We start from the raw sequence: 17,055 nt of genomic DNA on the forward strand, positions 1-17,055 counted from the left end.
ATTCACCCCAGAGCGGGGGCAATGGGACTGACTGGATTGCTCTACGGAGAGCTAGTTTAGACTGATTGGGCTGAATGTCCCCCTTCTGTGCCTTAATGACTCAATGAGATGATGGGATATATAACCACATATCCAAATTTGCCGATGACACAAAGATAGGCTGTATTGTAAGCAGTATAGATGGAAGCCTTGAATTACAATGAGATATTGATAGATTAAGTGAGTGGACAAATCTGTGGCAAATGGATTTCAAAGAACAAAGAACAGTACAGCACAGGAACAGGCCATTCGGCCCTCCAAGCCTGCGCCGATCTTGATGCCTGCCTAAACTAAAACCTTCTGCATTTCCGGGGACCGTATCCCTCTATTCCCATCCTATTCATGTATTTGTCAAGCTGCCTCTTAAACGTCATTATCGTACCTGCGTCCACCACCTCCCCCGGCAGCAAGTTCCAGGCACTCACCACCCTCTGTGTAACGAGGTTGCCTCGCACATCCCCTCTAAACTTTGCCCCTCTCACCTTAAACCTATGTCCCCTAGTAACAATTTTAGTGTCGTCTGCAAACTTGCTAATCAGACCACCTATACTTTCCTCCAAATCATTTATGTATATCACAAACAACAGTGGTCCCAGCACGGATCCCTGTGCAACACCACTGGTCACACGTCCCTTCGACTGCTACTCTCTGTCTCCTGTTGCCCAGCCAGTTCTTTATCCATCTAGCTAGTACACCCTGGATCCCATGCGACTTCACTTTCTCCATCAGCCTGCCATGGGGAACCTTATCAAACGCCTTACTGAAGTCCATGTATATGACATCTACAGCCCTTCCCTCATCAATCAACTTTGTCACTTCCTCAAATAATTCTATTAAGTTGGTAAGACATGACCTTCCCTGCACAAAACCATGTTGCCTATCACTGATAAGCCCATTTTCTTCCAAATGGGAATAGATCCTATCCCTCAGTATCTTCTCCAGCAGCTTCCCTACCACTGACGTCAGGCTCACCGGTCTATAATTACCTGGATTTTCCCTGCTACCCTTCTTAAACAAGGGGACAACATTAGTAATTCTCCAGTCCTCCGGGACCTCACCCGTGTTTAAGGATGCTGCAAAGATATCTGTTAAGGCCCCAGCTATTTCCTCTCTTGCTTCCCTCAGTAACCTGGGATAGATCCCATCCGGACCTGGGGACTTGTCCACCTTAATGCCTTTTCGAATACCCAACACTTCCTCCCTCCTTATGCAGACTTGACCTAGAGTAATCAAACATCTGTCCCTAACCTCAACATCCGTCATGTCCCTCTCCTCGGTGAATACCGATGCAAAGTACTCGTTTAGAATCTCACCCATTTTCTCTGACTCCACGCATAACTTTCCTCCTTTGTCCTTGAGTGGGCCAATTCTTTCTCTAGTTACCCTCTTGCTCCTTATATATGAATAAAAGGCTTTGGGATTTTCCTTAACCCTGTTTGCTAAAGATATTTCATGACCCCTTTTAGCCCTCTTAATTCCTCGTTTCAGATTGGTCCTACATTCCCGATATTCTTTCAAAGCTTCGTCTTTCTTCAGCCTCCTAGACCTTATGTATGCTTCCTTTTTCTTCTTAGCTAGTCTCACAATTTCACCTGTCATCCATGGTTCCCTAATCTTGCCATTTCTATCCCTCATTTTCACAGGAACATGTCTCTCCTGCACGCTAATCAACCTCTCTTTAAAAGACTCCCACATATCAAATGTGGATTTACCTTCAAACAGCTGCTCTCAACCTACATTCCCCAGCTCCTGCCGAATTTTGGTATAGTTGGCCTTTCCCCAATTTAGCACTCTTCCTTTAGGACCACTCTCGTCTTTGTCCATGAGTATTCTAAAACTTACGGAATTGTGATCACTATTCCCAAAGTAGTCCCCTACTGAAACTTCAACCACCTGGCCGGGCTCATTCCCCAACACCAGGTCCAGTATGGCCCCTTCCCGAGTTGGACTATTTACATACTGCTCTAGAAAACCCTCCTGGATGCTCCTTACAAATTCTGCTCCATCTAGACCTCTAACACTAAGTGAATCCCAGTCAATGTTGGGAAAATTAAAATCTCCTATCACCACCACCCTGTTGCTCCTACATCTTTCCATAATCTGTTTACATATTTGTACCTCTATCTCACGCTCGCTGTTGGGAGGCCTGTAGTACAGCCCCAACATTGTTACCGCACCCTGAGCTTTGTGGAAAAATATTGCCAGAAATGTACAAGACAAAGGAGAACAAATGTGTGCTGGTCTGTCACAAAAAGATGAATAAGTTGTGGAAGTACTTGAAAACATGGGGTAATTATTGCTTCAATTGCTATGTATAAGAGGCATTATAAACATAGTGTGAAGGTTTGTTACAGGGTAGTTCATCAATCCCTGTGCCCAGTGGGGTGCTGCGTTCAAAAGAAACATGACTTAGAGAACTGGTGCAATCTTTTGGCCCCGTCAGTAGTGCACACTGGGAGTGTAGGAATGGTGAATTTACCCTTATGTTGATTACTTTTTGTTAGCAAATTTGTTATTTATTATTTATGATGCTATGAGTAATGGCCAGTGAAATTGTTCCTTTAAGTACATAGTTCCCTGAAAGTGGCAACACAGGTAGACAGGGTGGTGAAGAAGGTGTATGGCATGCTTGCCTTCATCGGCCGAGGCATTGAGTACAATAGTTGGGACGTCATGTTACAGTTGTACATAACGTTGGTTCGGCCGCATTTGGAGTACTGTGTGCAGTTCTGGTCGCCGCACTACAGGAAAGATGTGATTAAGCTAGAGAGGGTACAGAAAAGATTCACAAGGATGTTGCCTGGTTTGGAGGGCTTGAGTTATAAAGAGAGATTGGATAGGCTGGGTCTGTTTTCCCTGGAGCAAAGGAGGCTGAGAGGGGACATGATAGAGTTATATAAAATTATGAGAGGCATAGATAGGGTAAATAGCCAGAGTCTGTTTCCCATGGTAGGGGTGACTAAAACTAGAGGGCATAGATTTAAGGTGAGAGGGAGGAGGTTTAAAGGGGATCAAAGGGGTAAATTTTTCACACAAAGAATTGTGGGTATCTGGAATGAGCTGCCTGAGGAGGTGGTGGAGGCAGGAACAGTGGCGACATTTAAGAGGCATCTGGACAGGTACCTGAATGAGCAAGGCATAGAGGGATATGGAATTAATGCAGGCAGGTGGGATTAGTATAGATAGGCATTATGGTCGGCGTGGATGCGGTGGGCCGAAGGGCCTGTTTCTATGCTGTACAACTCTATGACTCAATGTTTGTGATGACACTAACAAGCAATGATCAAAGTTAATCTTCTCCCTTGGCATTAGGCTTCAGTGAAAAATATAGTGATAAATTGCTTTGACAACAAAAAGTATGCTGAAAATTGTTAAGATTGCAGTATATTTCTTTGAGAAACAATAGGAGTTGTAACAAATCCCTGAACAAGTTTGAGAAATACTGTGGCCAATTACAATGAAATGAAGAATGCTTCAAATCAAACTAAATTAAGAAAAAAAACTAACAGTTACATAGCATGCTTCATGCCTACAGGATATCCCAGGACTTCATAGCTAACAAATTAATTTTTTTAAGTGTAGTCACTGTTGTTACTTATATAAATGTAGCATCCAATTTGTGTGCAGCAAAGTCCCACAACAGCAAATGAAATGAATATCGAGTTCTTTAATGCATTAGTTGAGGAAGGAATGGTGGTCAGGGTACTAAACAAACACTCTGTTCATCTTTGAATAGCACAATGAGATATTTTATGTTCACTCAAACAGACAGAAGAGATTAAAGTGTTATGTGACAAACAGCATCCATGAGTGCTCTCTCATTACTGAACTGGATTTCAATATAGATTATGTGCTCAAGTCTCAGAGTGGGGTTTAAACCCACATGCTTCTGGCTAAGGGTGCTACTAAACCAAAAAAGTGAGATGATTACCTTTCATAACTGTACAAATTACAAACATAGTGGGAAAATGCTTCAATAAATGAAAAATATCCTTATGAAAAACAATGCTATGACAGTGAATCCTTTATGATATTGGTACATTGCGATTATTTAATAGTAGAAATTAAAGGTCTTATAACAGGAATCAGAATCCTTGCTGCAAATGAAAACATTGTAGTAAATTTGCTGTGAGAAAACAAAAGCATCAGAGCAAGTTGCTGTATCAAGTACATTTTTTAATTCATTTCATGGGATGTGAGTGTCGCTGGCTAGGCCAGCATTTGTTGCCCATCCCTAATTTCCCTTGAGAAGGTGGTGGTGAGCTGCCTTCTTGAACCGCTGCAGTCCATTTGGGGTAGGTATACCCACAGTACTGTTAGGAAGGGAGTTCCAGGATTTTGATCCAGCAACAATGAAGGAACGGCGATAAATGTCCAAGTCAGGATGGTGTGTGGCTTGGAGGGGAACTTGCAGATGGTGGTGTTCCCATGCATCTGCTGCCCTTGTCCTTCTAGGTGGAAGAAGTTACAGGTTTAAAAGTTGCTATCGAAGGAGGCGAGGTGAGTTGCTGCAGTGCACATTGTATATGGTACACATTGCTGCCTCTGTTTGATGGTGGTGGAGGGAGTGAATGTATAATGTGGTGGAATGGATGCCAATCAAGTGCGCTGCTTTGTCCTGGATGGTGTTGAGCTTCCTGAGTGTTGTTCGAGCCACATTCATCCAGGCAAGTGGAGAGTATTCCATCACACTCCTGGTAGGCTGGTAGATTGTAGATTGTGGACAGGCTTTCGGGAGTCAGGAGGTGGGTTTCTTGCCACAGAATTCCCAGCCTCTGACCTGCCCTTGTCGCCATAGTATTTATGTAGCTGCTCTGGTTCAGTTTCTGGTCAATGGTAACCACCAGGATGTTGATAGTCTAGATTCAACGATGGTAATGCTATTGAATGTCAAGGGGCAATGGGTAGGTTCTTTCCTGTTGGAGATGGTCATTGCCTGGCATTTGTGTGTGTGAATGTTCATTGCCACTTATCAGCCCAAGCCTGAATGTTGTCCAGGTCTTGCTGCATATGGACATGGACTGCTTTAGTATCTGAGTCATTGCGAATGGTACTGAACGTCATACAATCATGAGCAATCATCTCCATTTCTGACCTTATGATGGAGGGAAGGTCATTGCTGAAGTAGCTGAAGGTAGTTGGCTCTTGGACGCTACCCTGAGGAATTACTGCAGCAATGTCCTGGGGCTGAGATGATTGGTCTCGAACAGTCACAACCATCTTCCTTTGTGCTAGGTATGTCTCCAACCTGTGGAGTGTTTTCCCCTGATTCCCGTTTGACTCCAGTTTGGCTAGGGCTCCTTGCTGCCACACTGAGTCAAATGCTGCCTTGACGCCAAGGGCAGTCACTCTCACTTCACCTCTGGAGCTCTTTTGTCCATGTTTGGATGAAGGCTGTAATGAGGTCAGGAGTCGAGTGGCCCCACTGGAACCTAAAGTGAGCATCAGTGCGTAGATTGTTGCTGTTTAAGTGGCGCTTGATAGTACTGTCAACAAATTGGCAACAAATCCCTGTTTGAGACTCTGGGGCCAAAGTCCAGCAGGGAAGCACATCCCAGTGCAAATGCTGGAATGTCCCCTCTGATGATCTCTAGCACTAACCCTGATATCATTTGTGGAATCGGAGGACGTTATCTCACTTAAATGCCATCTTGGGTGCTCACCAACCAAAGGAGCCTAAGAATTCTGGCATAGAATGGGCTGCTTCACAGTGAGGCCGGGGAAAGCTTCTCCACAAATAAATTATTCTTGACCCCTTAGTAAGTGGCCAAAATCTGTCTGCATTTTTAACACACCCTGTATATTTAAAACTGACTAATACCTCTGTTAAAGGGGTGGATTGAGGAATGCTCTAGCAACAAGTTAAGCATTTGTTTGCTAAAGACATTCTTAGTCATTTCTAGGTTTAAATGTTTGTTGGACTTGAGTTGGATCAAAGTGCAACACCCTGAGATTAATTTTAACTTTTGTTAGGGGCCTTAAGTAGGCGATTCTGGATCAGCAGACCATTGTGCACCCCAACTGATTTTCCTTTCCAAATCCAAAAGATTAATAATATGCAACTGAACTGCAACTGCCCATTCCTTGTCCCCATCAATAGTTAAAATGTCACCACCACACTTTCCCCCCAACCACACTATTTTAATGCTGGTTGGTCTTTTGGACAAGAACAATTCAGCTACTAAATTTACATCCCAATATGACTGTTGAGATGCAGGGGATACAGATGAAAATGACCAACAGCTTCAGCCTACGAGCACAATAAAGTGGTTATTAAGAATGTGACAAAAAAGGTTGCCCTTTTGAGCAATTTGCATATAATGAACAGCTGGGTTTAAAGGAAATAGATAATAAAAATAGAAAATGCAGGAAATACTCAGCAGGTCAGGCAGAATCTGTGGATAAAAAGACAGAGTTAATGGGGGAATTTTAAAATGGGTGAGTAGGTGAAATTGGTTGTGGTTGGGGGTTTAAATGGACAAAAATTCTGAGCAGGTCAAGAAGTTGCCTCCAACCCCCCTGGGTCGTGTACAAAATTATGAGGGACATTGATAAGATAGATAGGAAGAAACTTTTTCCCTTACCGGAGGGATCAATAACCAGGGGGCACAGATTCAAGGTAAGGGGCGGGAGGTTTAAAGGGGATTTGAGGAAAAAAAATTTCACCCAGAGGGTGGTTGGAATCTGGAACACACTACCTGAAGAGGTGGTAGAGGCAGGAACCCTCACAACATTTAAGAAGTATTTAGATGAGCACTTAAAACGCCATAGCATACAAGGCTACGGGCCAAGTGCTGGAAAATGAAATTAGAGTAGATCGGTGCTTGATGACCGGCACAGACACGATGGGCCAAAGGACCAGTTTCTGTGCTTTATGACACTATGACTCTATGACTAGGTCAAAGGGTTTTACTGAGGCAGGACAAGCGTGGTCAGCCATAACACTCCCAGGAGGTGGTATGGAATTTTAAATATGTTAATGAGACTTGAAGCTTCGGATTTAACCTGCTTTGCTTTGCAGTTTAACTGTGGCTGGCCAGGTTTCCCTGACCTTGAGAAACCCAGCAGCCACAGCAAGGCGAGAACAGTCTCGGGAAGAAGACACGTGCCTTCACAGCACTCCTTGTGGACCATGAGGAATAGGAATACTTTCTCCCAGCTCCCAGCACCACTCCCAGCACAACAGCAAGTAAAAATTCCCCAGTGTTTCAGGTCCTGAAAGGTCATTGACTTGAAACTTTAACTCTCCCTCTCCACAGATGCTGCCTGACCTTCTGAGTATTTCCAGCATTTTCTGTTTTACTTCAAATATCTAACATGTGCAGTATTATACTGAGCATCTTAAAGGTATTTGTATTCTTTCTTTACATTGTTTCAAATTGTTTTAAAATAGTTCAGACACATAATTTATGGTAAACTCTGCCTCCATCAGTCTGAGTGGTCAGTATCATCTTGTAACCAGGTTGCAATTGACTGTATATTATTTAGAAGAAAACCTAAGTTAAAACTGGCTAAAATAGTATAGCTGCAAATTTGATTGCATAGTGGCCACATTTTCGGCACTTAGGGTGCTGTTTTGGATCCAGAATGGTGTTCACGCCGCATGTGTATACATCTGGTGCTGGCCGCACCAAATGCAATTTTGAGCAGGTTGTTAGCATAGATGATGACAACAACAACAACTTGTATTTCTATGTTTGAGTGTCAATGGTGGCTCAGCTTGTAGCACTCTTGCCTCTGAGTCGCAAGTTTCCTGGTTCAAGTCCCATTCCAGGGCTTGAGCACAAAAATCAATGCTGACGCTCCAATGCAATACTGAGGGAGTGCTGCACTGTCAAAGGTGCCATCTTTTGGATGAGATGTTAAATTGAGACTCCATTTACCTGCTGCTTAGGTGAATGTAAAAGATCCCCTGGCACTGTCGAAGAAGAGCAGGGGCGTTATCCCTGGTTTCTTGGCCAATGTTTATCCCTCAATCAACATCACAAGAACAGATTATCTGGTCATTATCACATTGCTGTTGTGGGAGTTTGTTGTGTGCATACTGGCTGCTGTGTTTCTGGGATTACAACAGTGAATGCACTTCATTGGCTGTAAAGTACTTTGAGATATCTGGTGGTCATGAAAGGCGCCATATAAATGCAAGTCTTTTTTTTCTTTCGGAGGACATTTCTGCTCATCCATTACTGGATGTTGGACAAGCAGTCTGATAATTTAGCCACAGTGGAAGAGTTGAGACATGATTTGTAAAGTGCAATGCTGATTTGACTCTAGCGGTGCCATTTTCAACTTCAACATGCCAACTAACATTCTTTCTTAACCTTACACAGCTGAACATGTTTTCAGTGGCAGGAGGGCTCCCCACCAGTAATATTTAAAGGGATCATCAACTACTTTCAGGTTAGTTGCTACTGCTGCTTAAAGTTGGTGAAGTCTACAGGAGGTGCTATGGCACCTGGTGAAGGCCTTGGTTCTGACCTCAAGGGTCCTGTTCACAGCATTTGCTCCTAGTCAGAGGTTCTGTAGTTTCTATCCCTCTTGGCCTACAGCATGACAAGGAAAATGAAGAGAGGCGACAGAGGAGGACAAGGTGCACAAAGAGGGAGGAGGAGGAGAAGGGCTGGCAGCAGTAGGCTATATACACCCAGGGCCTTCAAGGAGCAATTCTCCTATTTCAATCTTATCAAGGGACAGAGTATGTGCCATTTCCATTTCACTAAGGAGGTGCTCACTGAAATCTGGTACCTGTTATAGGCAGACCTGCAGCCTCAGAACAAGATGAGGATGGCATTGCCAGTGACCGTGGACTTCAACTTCATGTCGGGCTCCTTTCAGGTTGGAGCAGGTGACATCTCGAACATCTCACAGTTTGCCATCCGCTCCTGTGTAAGGGAGGACACTGACACTCTGCACGCAAAGAGTGAAGAATACATTGTCATCTCTCTTTCCAGATAGAAGGAGGCAGCGCAAGTACATGGCTTCCAAATGATGCAGGGTGCCATTGAACTGCACACGTCACTTTGCAAAGGGTTCCACTCCCAGCTGATGTGTGACATTCTCAGAGCATCATGCTTGTCAATGCCCAGTATCCTGTCAGCAATCATCTGCTTTCATTCTGCAGCAGACTGCTGTACAATCTGCATGTGAGCAACCACGAGAAACCAGAGGGTAATTACTGGGTGACAAGGGCTATCTGCTGACCACCAGGCTCATGATTCTGGTGCGCAGCCCACACACATGCAAGCAGCATTCATTCACAAGTACCATGCTGCAACACAGAATGTCATTGCGCAGACCACTGGTGTGCTTAAGCAATGTTTCCACTGCTTGGACTGCCCTGGAGGAGCCCTACAGTACTCTTCAGAGTCCTTCTCACGATTTGTCATGTTCCACTACATCTTGCACAACCTCGCCATCATGAGAGCACAGCCCTTGCCACCAGGGATACGGCTAGCTGCTGAGGAGAAGGAGGAAGAGGAGGAGGAACAGGAGAAGGAAAGGAAGAGGCAACCAACTCAGTCCCTTTACGATTGGCCTATCCATCATCGGCTCATTTGACTGTGGTGCCAGTGAACGTAACTTCAGTTCCCTACTCACCACCAGTCTCACTTTACCTTTTCTATGCTACTGACCATCACAATGCTGAAATGAAGCAACTTTATCAATCAAACATTCCAATATTCCATACAAAAGTCAACTAATCATCCCTATGCATTCCCTTAGATCCTGTCTTCCGTGTGCATTGGCCTGTCTTAGAGCTTCTACACAGTGCTACTCACAGTGGCTGTAACATGGCTGGTAGAAGGCTACTGACTTTCAGTGGAGGAGACTGCAGATGACATTGCAGAATACCCTTGAACAGCTCTGACCCTAGAAGGCCTGGCTTTGGACTGTACCACCTCAGCATGGGCGGCAGTAGTCTGGGCTGGCTGGCTGACACTAGCAGAGTGGCAGTGATATGAGGACAGATGCTGCCATTCCACGATTGAGAGGTGCTGAGTGTGGGGGAGGGGCGGCCCCTCAGCAATCCAAGTACTCTGCTTGGGAACAGATGAACAGATTGCTGGACAGCTGTGAAACCCTGAAAACCCCTTTGAACATTGGTATCCAGAGCCATGATGGCAACAGAATCTGAGCATTTCTGGCAGCAAGCTGAGCTTGCATGGCCTCAGTCTGTGCTTCCACTGCAGTACCCGGATGTTGGATGGCTTCTACTCGTGCTGCAATGGAAGCTGAGACATCAGCATCAGACATTACATCATGGTTGGGTTCATAAGAGCGCTAATGGAGTTGGCCACCCATTCCATGCAGGAAAATAGGCTCCAAGCTCTACTCTAATCCTGGTGCCAATTTGGTGCTGCACTCCCCCATGCTCCTTGACATTGACCGCAGACTTTCTGGCAGGCCTGCCAATGCACCAAGCATTACTTTCTGCATACCCATAACATTATTCTGTTTGCAGCCTGATCGAAGTCCTCATCTGAGTCTTCTGGAGCACAAAACATGTGTAACCTCGCCCTCTGGTGAGCTGGCACCTGCACTACCCTTTCCCTCTGCATTGGCAGCAGGCTACTTGTGCCCAGTGTCTTGCCACGTGCAGATCCCATCTCTAAGCTAGCCTCAAAAGTACAAGCAATGTCAATATCTGAGCTGGTGGCTGCGAGTTTGAGAGCGAGTGAGTGTTTCTTCATCATGAGTCTTTACTTCATCTTTCACATCCTTCTCCTGTACCACTGTCTGGCCAGGTAACATTTCTTGGGTATCGGAAAGAAGAAAGGCATAAGATTAGATTGCAGTGAGGGGAAGAGGAGGGGGATCAAGAGGTGCTTGCTTAGACCATCTACAGTTTGCATATCAGACGAACTTGTGGGGTGAGGGGAAAGTGGTATGTGAGAAGTGGCATTAGATATGGGGATACCATCATCTTCAATGCTTTCAGCCCCGCCGTTAGCCGTGGCCTTAGTCATTGCCGTTCCAATAATGGCCAGCACCATCTTCTCCATCGGTATGAAACATGCAGCCATGCCTGTCCCTCACCAGTTATGTGCTGCTGCTTGCAGTTATGTGCAACCTTGTCCTGCAAGAGAGAAAAATATGTCAGAGTGCGTAGTGTGATCTATTTGAGTGATATACCTATTCTGGTTGAATAACTGGCATGTGCAAGCTGTGAAATGTGGGCATGAGACTTGCAGCAATGCTAATGTGTGTGAGTGAGGTGAAGCTATGAATGTGAGATATGAGTCATGGTGGATAGAGATAGTTGGTAGGTGAGTTTGGGAGTGTGTGAAATGAGCAGGATGTGATGCTATTGGTTCAGTTGTAAGGATTTGCCGATGCATTCACTCACCTTGACCACTTGTGTGAGGTCATTAAACTACTTGCAGCACTGTATCCAGTTCCTCAAGGCTAGACTACTGGCATTGATCATGACAGGTATCGGCTCCCACTACTGCCACAGTGTCTGACTGAAGGACCACCTCGTCCCCTGTGCCCCTGTGGATAGAGGACCTCTCCTCCTTATCACCTCCTACACCAAGGCCTCTAGTGCTGCATTAGAGAATCTTGGAACCTGCTCTCTGCCATGTTGTGCCATTTTTGTCTCTTTCTCAGGAGAAACTCACTATTAGAATGACTTCCAGCACCTACTCCAGTCAAAATATATTGCCCCTTTAAGAGGTGCAGACTGCCTTTAAGTAGTGCAGGCTAGCTTGAAATCATACTAGCCTCTCACAATTTTATGCCCCCTGCTCAGATGTGCAGCCATTGCAATCATGTAAATGAGCAGGCCACATGGTTTGTGTGCAGCCTGCATCGGAAGCAACAGGTACAGGTTATTCACACTTCATGATCCCTGCGCCATTTTCCGGCCTGATCAAATTTTGCGGCTCATGTATTTATGTAGTGCCTTATTACATTCTCAGAACACATTGTTTGAAGCTTGAAGTGTAGTCGCTGTTGCGTGGATAAACTTGGCAGCTAAGTTGCACACAGCAAGGTCCCACACATAGCAAATCAATGAATGATCAGATTATTAATTTTTGATGATGTTGGTTGAGAGAAGACTGTTTCCTAGAAGAATCCCCTGCTTTTCTGCAATATACTGTCATGGGATTTTTTTTTTCTACATACACCTGCAGTGAAAGGCAGGGTTTGATGTCTCGCTTGAAAGATGATTCTTGCAACAACACAACACTCCCACAATGCTACATTGAAGTGGCAACCTAAATAATGTGTTCATGTCCACAGTAGTAATTGAACCCATACTTCTGATTCAGTGGCACGTGTAACCAGTTGAGCCTAGTATTAGATACTTGATCATACATAATGAGATGCTGCAGTGAAACATAGGCCAGGGTTTTACAGGTTCCCGATGTTGGGCTCCATGGTGTGGGCCAGAAGATCGTTCCAGCAGCGGCCCGCCACAGAGCCCGATGCTGGGAGGGCCAGGCCTGATCTTCCCAGCGGTGGTAAGGCTCTGAGGCGGCCCTTCTGCCGCTGAGCAACAGAACCCGGATTTCCATATGTTAATTAATTAAATGAATAAATTCAACTACACTTACCTGCCATCTTATGGTCGGGCCGTGATCTTCAGCATGGCGGCCGGCACTCCCATGCCTTCATTTTCCCATCTGGGTAGTGGGGAAGGGGAGAATGTGAGATTTTTAGTGCGGGGGGAACAGGGTCAAACTTTCATCATTAGTGTAGGGGATGGTGGGAAGGGGTGACCTGTGAACTTTGTTCAGTTGGGGGGTAGGAGAAGGTCATATTTGAAAGGTTAAGCGTTTTGGAGGAGGTAAAGGACAAATACTTAATTTTATTGTTATTGGGGGGGGTTAGGAAAGGGGCAATAGAATTTTGGTGGGAACAGTTGATGGGGGGGGTTCACTTTAAAAATTTAAATTAGACAGCAAGGCTGGCTGCCCTTTAAAAATGGTTCCAGCGCCTGTGCACAGGCAGCTGATGCCATTGCCAGTGTTGAAGAGCCTGCCCCCTCCACATGGTTGGGGCGGGGGTGGGTGGGCCGACTGGTGCATTTAAGTTAACCGCTGTGCGGTAGTTCGCGGCGGAATGGCAGTACGTAGCTCCCTTTTTTTCGCTCGTCGCCACTTCTGGCAGTGGGCACTTAAAATCCAATCCATCTATTCTGATTGCCTTGCAAGAAAATAAACCATTGTGCAAACCTGATAGACCAAGGATCTTGCTGCGAATTCGTGTAAGAAATGTCTCACTGAGTCCTTTGTAGAAAGAGGACATTAAAATCCAGGAAATGTCATCCTTCAGGGAGGGTTTAGCAAATAAATTTTTGACCCCTTTCAGCCATATGACATCTATGCTGACTATGGAATTTGATTTCCATACTTTTGCATGCTTATGCAACAGGAAAAACATGACCTAATTATGCAAATTTACATCACAAAGAAAAATACAGGAGATAAAAATCTAATCCATCTTTAATTCCTCAACTACAGTTTAGCTGTTCTGAAGATAAATTCCATCTCCGAGTTAGGTTTATTCAATCAATTTATACACCTAACTTTTAAATTCAGATTGTGAAAATCAAGGACTTTTGTTTTGATTATTCAAGTCGCGTGTGAAGATAAAATTGAAATTTAAAAAGCACACATTAAATACAAAAAGCTACATATAACTCGGAAAACAAATTGAGAATGCATGGAAACCTGCCGCGAAGTTTTCATGGTGCGATATTTTTCAGGGACTCTGAAGTGTTGTACAGTGATCACAAAGAGAGTTGGTGAGTTGTTAGTTTGTCCACTTCTATACTATTATGTCCTAAAACTAATATTGGCACCTGATTTTATATTTGCAATTGACTAACATTACATATTTGTTTGGCCAAGAAAGTCTGGTGTGTGTTTATTTAGGTAGCCTTTCTAATCCAGCACTGCTTTACATCTGAAGAATTTGTCCAACAGCGAAAATAATAGTAAAAGGATACCATTTTCATGAAATTGTTTGGAGGCCTTTTTTTCTGCAAACTTACTATATTCTGACAAAAACCATGCTGAAATATAGCATTAATTTGCATTTTGTGTCATACTCTCGTGATAGAAATAACACTTATGGCACAGTGAAGGGCAGTTTTACTGTGGTTGTTCTGTAGTGTCCTACAGACCCACGGCTCTTCACTGTTTACGTTCAATGATTAGAATGAGTGATGTTCAAATTTGCAGAAAATACTAAAGCAGAGGACACAGTAAATAATTCTGAAGATCAAAAGAAACTTTGAGGGAATATTCATAAGATGAATAGGCAAAAAGTGGCAGATGAAATTCAATGTAAGTAAATGAGATGGTACAAGTTGGTAATAAAAATAATTATGCTTTGAATGGGAAAGGCTAGCTGTTGCGAAAGTGCAAAGGCATTTGGGATTCAGGTTCACCAGAAGCATATCAAGTGAATAAGAACATTAAAAATAGCTACTGCAGGATTTCATGGCTAGAGGTATCAAGTAAAAAAGTTGGGAATCATGCTGAATCTATATAAACTTCATAAGACTGCAGTTAAGATGTGCAATTTTCAGCTCTACACTATAGGAAGGATGTTGAGGTAATTGATATGGTAAAGTGCAAATTCTCTAGGGTGAGGAAATGCAATGCCCTCTGAAAAATTATGATATTTAAAAAAATCAATGTGGCCACAGCTGCCAGGTCATTAATGGAGGGCTTCGGGGTGGTGGTGGGGTGGGGAGGGGGGTGTGAGGGAGGAATTGGAATTTAAAGGCGGCATCAATGGTGCCCTGCCTACTGCCAGGAGGCTGTCTCTACTTACCTGCTAGGCTTCAGCTTCATCGGGAGGCCTGACTAGCGTCAGGAAGACGCTGGTGGCTCTATAGACATGTCCCCAGTTGTCCACTTAATGGACCTAATTGGCTATCCGCAGCTGTTGGGCAGGTAGCTACACTCACATTGACCCTGCCTCTGTCAAGACCAGACCCGTCTCCTAACTTGCTTCTGTGGGGCCAAGAAAATTTTGCCTGCACTGTGGGAGTTGCTATCTTTTAGATGAGACAATAAACCTTCTCATCTGGATGTTAAAGATCATGTGACACTATTCGAAGATCCCTGGTGTCCTGCCAATACTTATTCCTCAACCAACATCATTAATACAGAGTTATCTGGTTATTTTCACATTGCCATTGCTGTTTGTGGGAACTTACTGTATGCAAATTGACTGCTGTATTTCTTACATTACAATAGTAACTACACTTCAAAGACAGTTCATTGGTTGTAAAGTGCTTTGGGATGTCCTAAGGTTGTGAAAGGTGCTATCCAAATGCAAGTCTTTCTTTCTTTCAGTTGACATTCACTAGACTGAATTATTAATCATAGTTGTCCAAAGTAATTCATAGGGATGGAAATGGCCTGCATCTCATTTAAGCCTGGCACAAGTATGTGAGCTGGATCCCAACTAGGAAAGCCAGTAGTCATGCATGGTTAGACCAGACATTTCCAGTCGGTGGGGGGTGGGGTGGTGAGGCCTGCTGGACAGTCTGCCATCACCCCCTTTACCCTCTCAAATCCAGGGTATGTCAGGGGGAGTTCCTGGGATTCCCCAGGAAATTCCATCATTTACGCCCTTGAAAGGCTTCAGTGGTCTCTGAGGCCTTCTGAAGGCCACAGATGTTTACTACAGCAAGGCATATATGCACAATTTCTTCAGGATTCCTGCTGGTCTTCTGCTTAAGTTACAGTAGGCTCTGAGAGAACCCCATTCTACCCCGTCAATGGTAACAAAGGATACATTTTGTACCAGTTTTCTTTAACTAATCAAAACATCTTATTAATTTCAATTGTTCCATTCAGCGTAGACAAGAATGTGTACTACCATAATTATATTGCAATAAGGAAGAAAATGTCATGTGATACCACAGGAAAATGCACTTACTACACCACAGGAAGTAGGAAGTTGTCTCTCAGGTTCTTTGTGGAGCTTATTGCTACAAAAAATGCTAGAAAAATGTGCAATGATTGGAAATTAATTTTTGTGTATAGTACCAGAACCTTTGCTTTTCTGTGGTGTGTTAAAAAGGGAGTTTATAGTATATACATACAAATAGTACAGTGTTTCCAAACTGTATATTTCTTATTTTAGTGAGCAAGATCTGAACAGCGCGAGAAGAAGCAGCCGATGTCGCAGAATGAGAACTCCACCACAATGCAATCTGCACGCAACCATAGATCAAATACATGCTGTTTCTGTTGGTGCTGTTGCTGCAGCTGCTCATGGTATGTCCTTCAATCTATTTGGCCTGTATATTGCAAGTAAATATTTGTGATACAGATTCTAGCATCTAAGAAAATATATAAAGATTCAAAAGAATAATAAATTTGAGTTTGAATTACTCACAGTCCACTTTTACTGTTAGAAAGGTCAAACTTGTATTTATATGAACTCTCAGAATATCCCAAAATGCTTCACAGCTAATGAATTACTTTTGAAGTGCAGTCAAACAGGACAAATAATCTGCTCACAGCAAGGCCCCACTAAAAGAAATTGAGATGAATGACAGGTTAATCTACTTCTGGTAATGTTACTTGAGGGGGCAATATTGGCCAGGATGTTGGAAGAACTTCCTGCTCTTTTTAAATAGTGCTATAAAATCCTTTTAGCACACCTGAACAAGCAGATGGTGCCAAAAGATGTCATCCCTGACAGTGCAGTGAACCAAATGATTAAATTTACTCTGAAAATGAATAATTACATTTTAGCAAACATTTTTAACCCTTTCTCTTTTATGCGATGAATATTCTGTATTCCTGTAAAACATATTCAGGATGTATGTCCATATGGAATATGTGCGGGGATTTTTGTATTAATTTATAATTAAAATATGATCATGGCTTTGATTTATTTGAAAAATCTTTTCTTCTCAATGTACATGATACAGACATTACATAAGAAACAGTTCTGAGAAATAAAATATAGAATGCCATTCAGCCTATCAAACCTGCACTGGTATTTTGTCAGCCTTGATGGCACTATTTTTAAAACATT

At 43.6% G+C, this 17,055-nt stretch overlaps 1 protein-coding gene across 8 annotated transcripts in view; it reads left to right on the forward strand.

The window, feature by feature from the left end:
* The window catches only part of rgs19 (regulator of G protein signaling 19), a 132,773-nt gene that overhangs the window by 42,827 nt on the left and 72,891 nt on the right, over positions 1 to 17,055 (forward strand). For 5 of the 8 annotated variants that reach the window (XM_068048337.1, XM_068048338.1, XM_068048342.1 and 2 more), the window contains one exon: positions 16,153 to 16,286. The exons of 1 other annotated variant lie outside the window; for it this stretch is intronic. In XM_068048337.1, coding sequence (XP_067904438.1) covers positions 16,153 to 16,286 — 134 coding nt within the window. Of the gene's footprint in view, positions 1 to 8,369; positions 8,440 to 16,152; positions 16,287 to 17,055 lie in introns of those variants that run through there. 2 more of the 8 variants (XM_068048341.1, XM_068048343.1) reach the window with 2 other exon arrangements.

Source organism: Heterodontus francisci, chromosome 16 (genome assembly GCF_036365525.1).
Source record: "Heterodontus francisci isolate sHetFra1 chromosome 16, sHetFra1.hap1, whole genome shotgun sequence".
NCBI lineage: Eukaryota > Metazoa > Chordata > Chondrichthyes > Heterodontiformes > Heterodontidae > Heterodontus > Heterodontus francisci.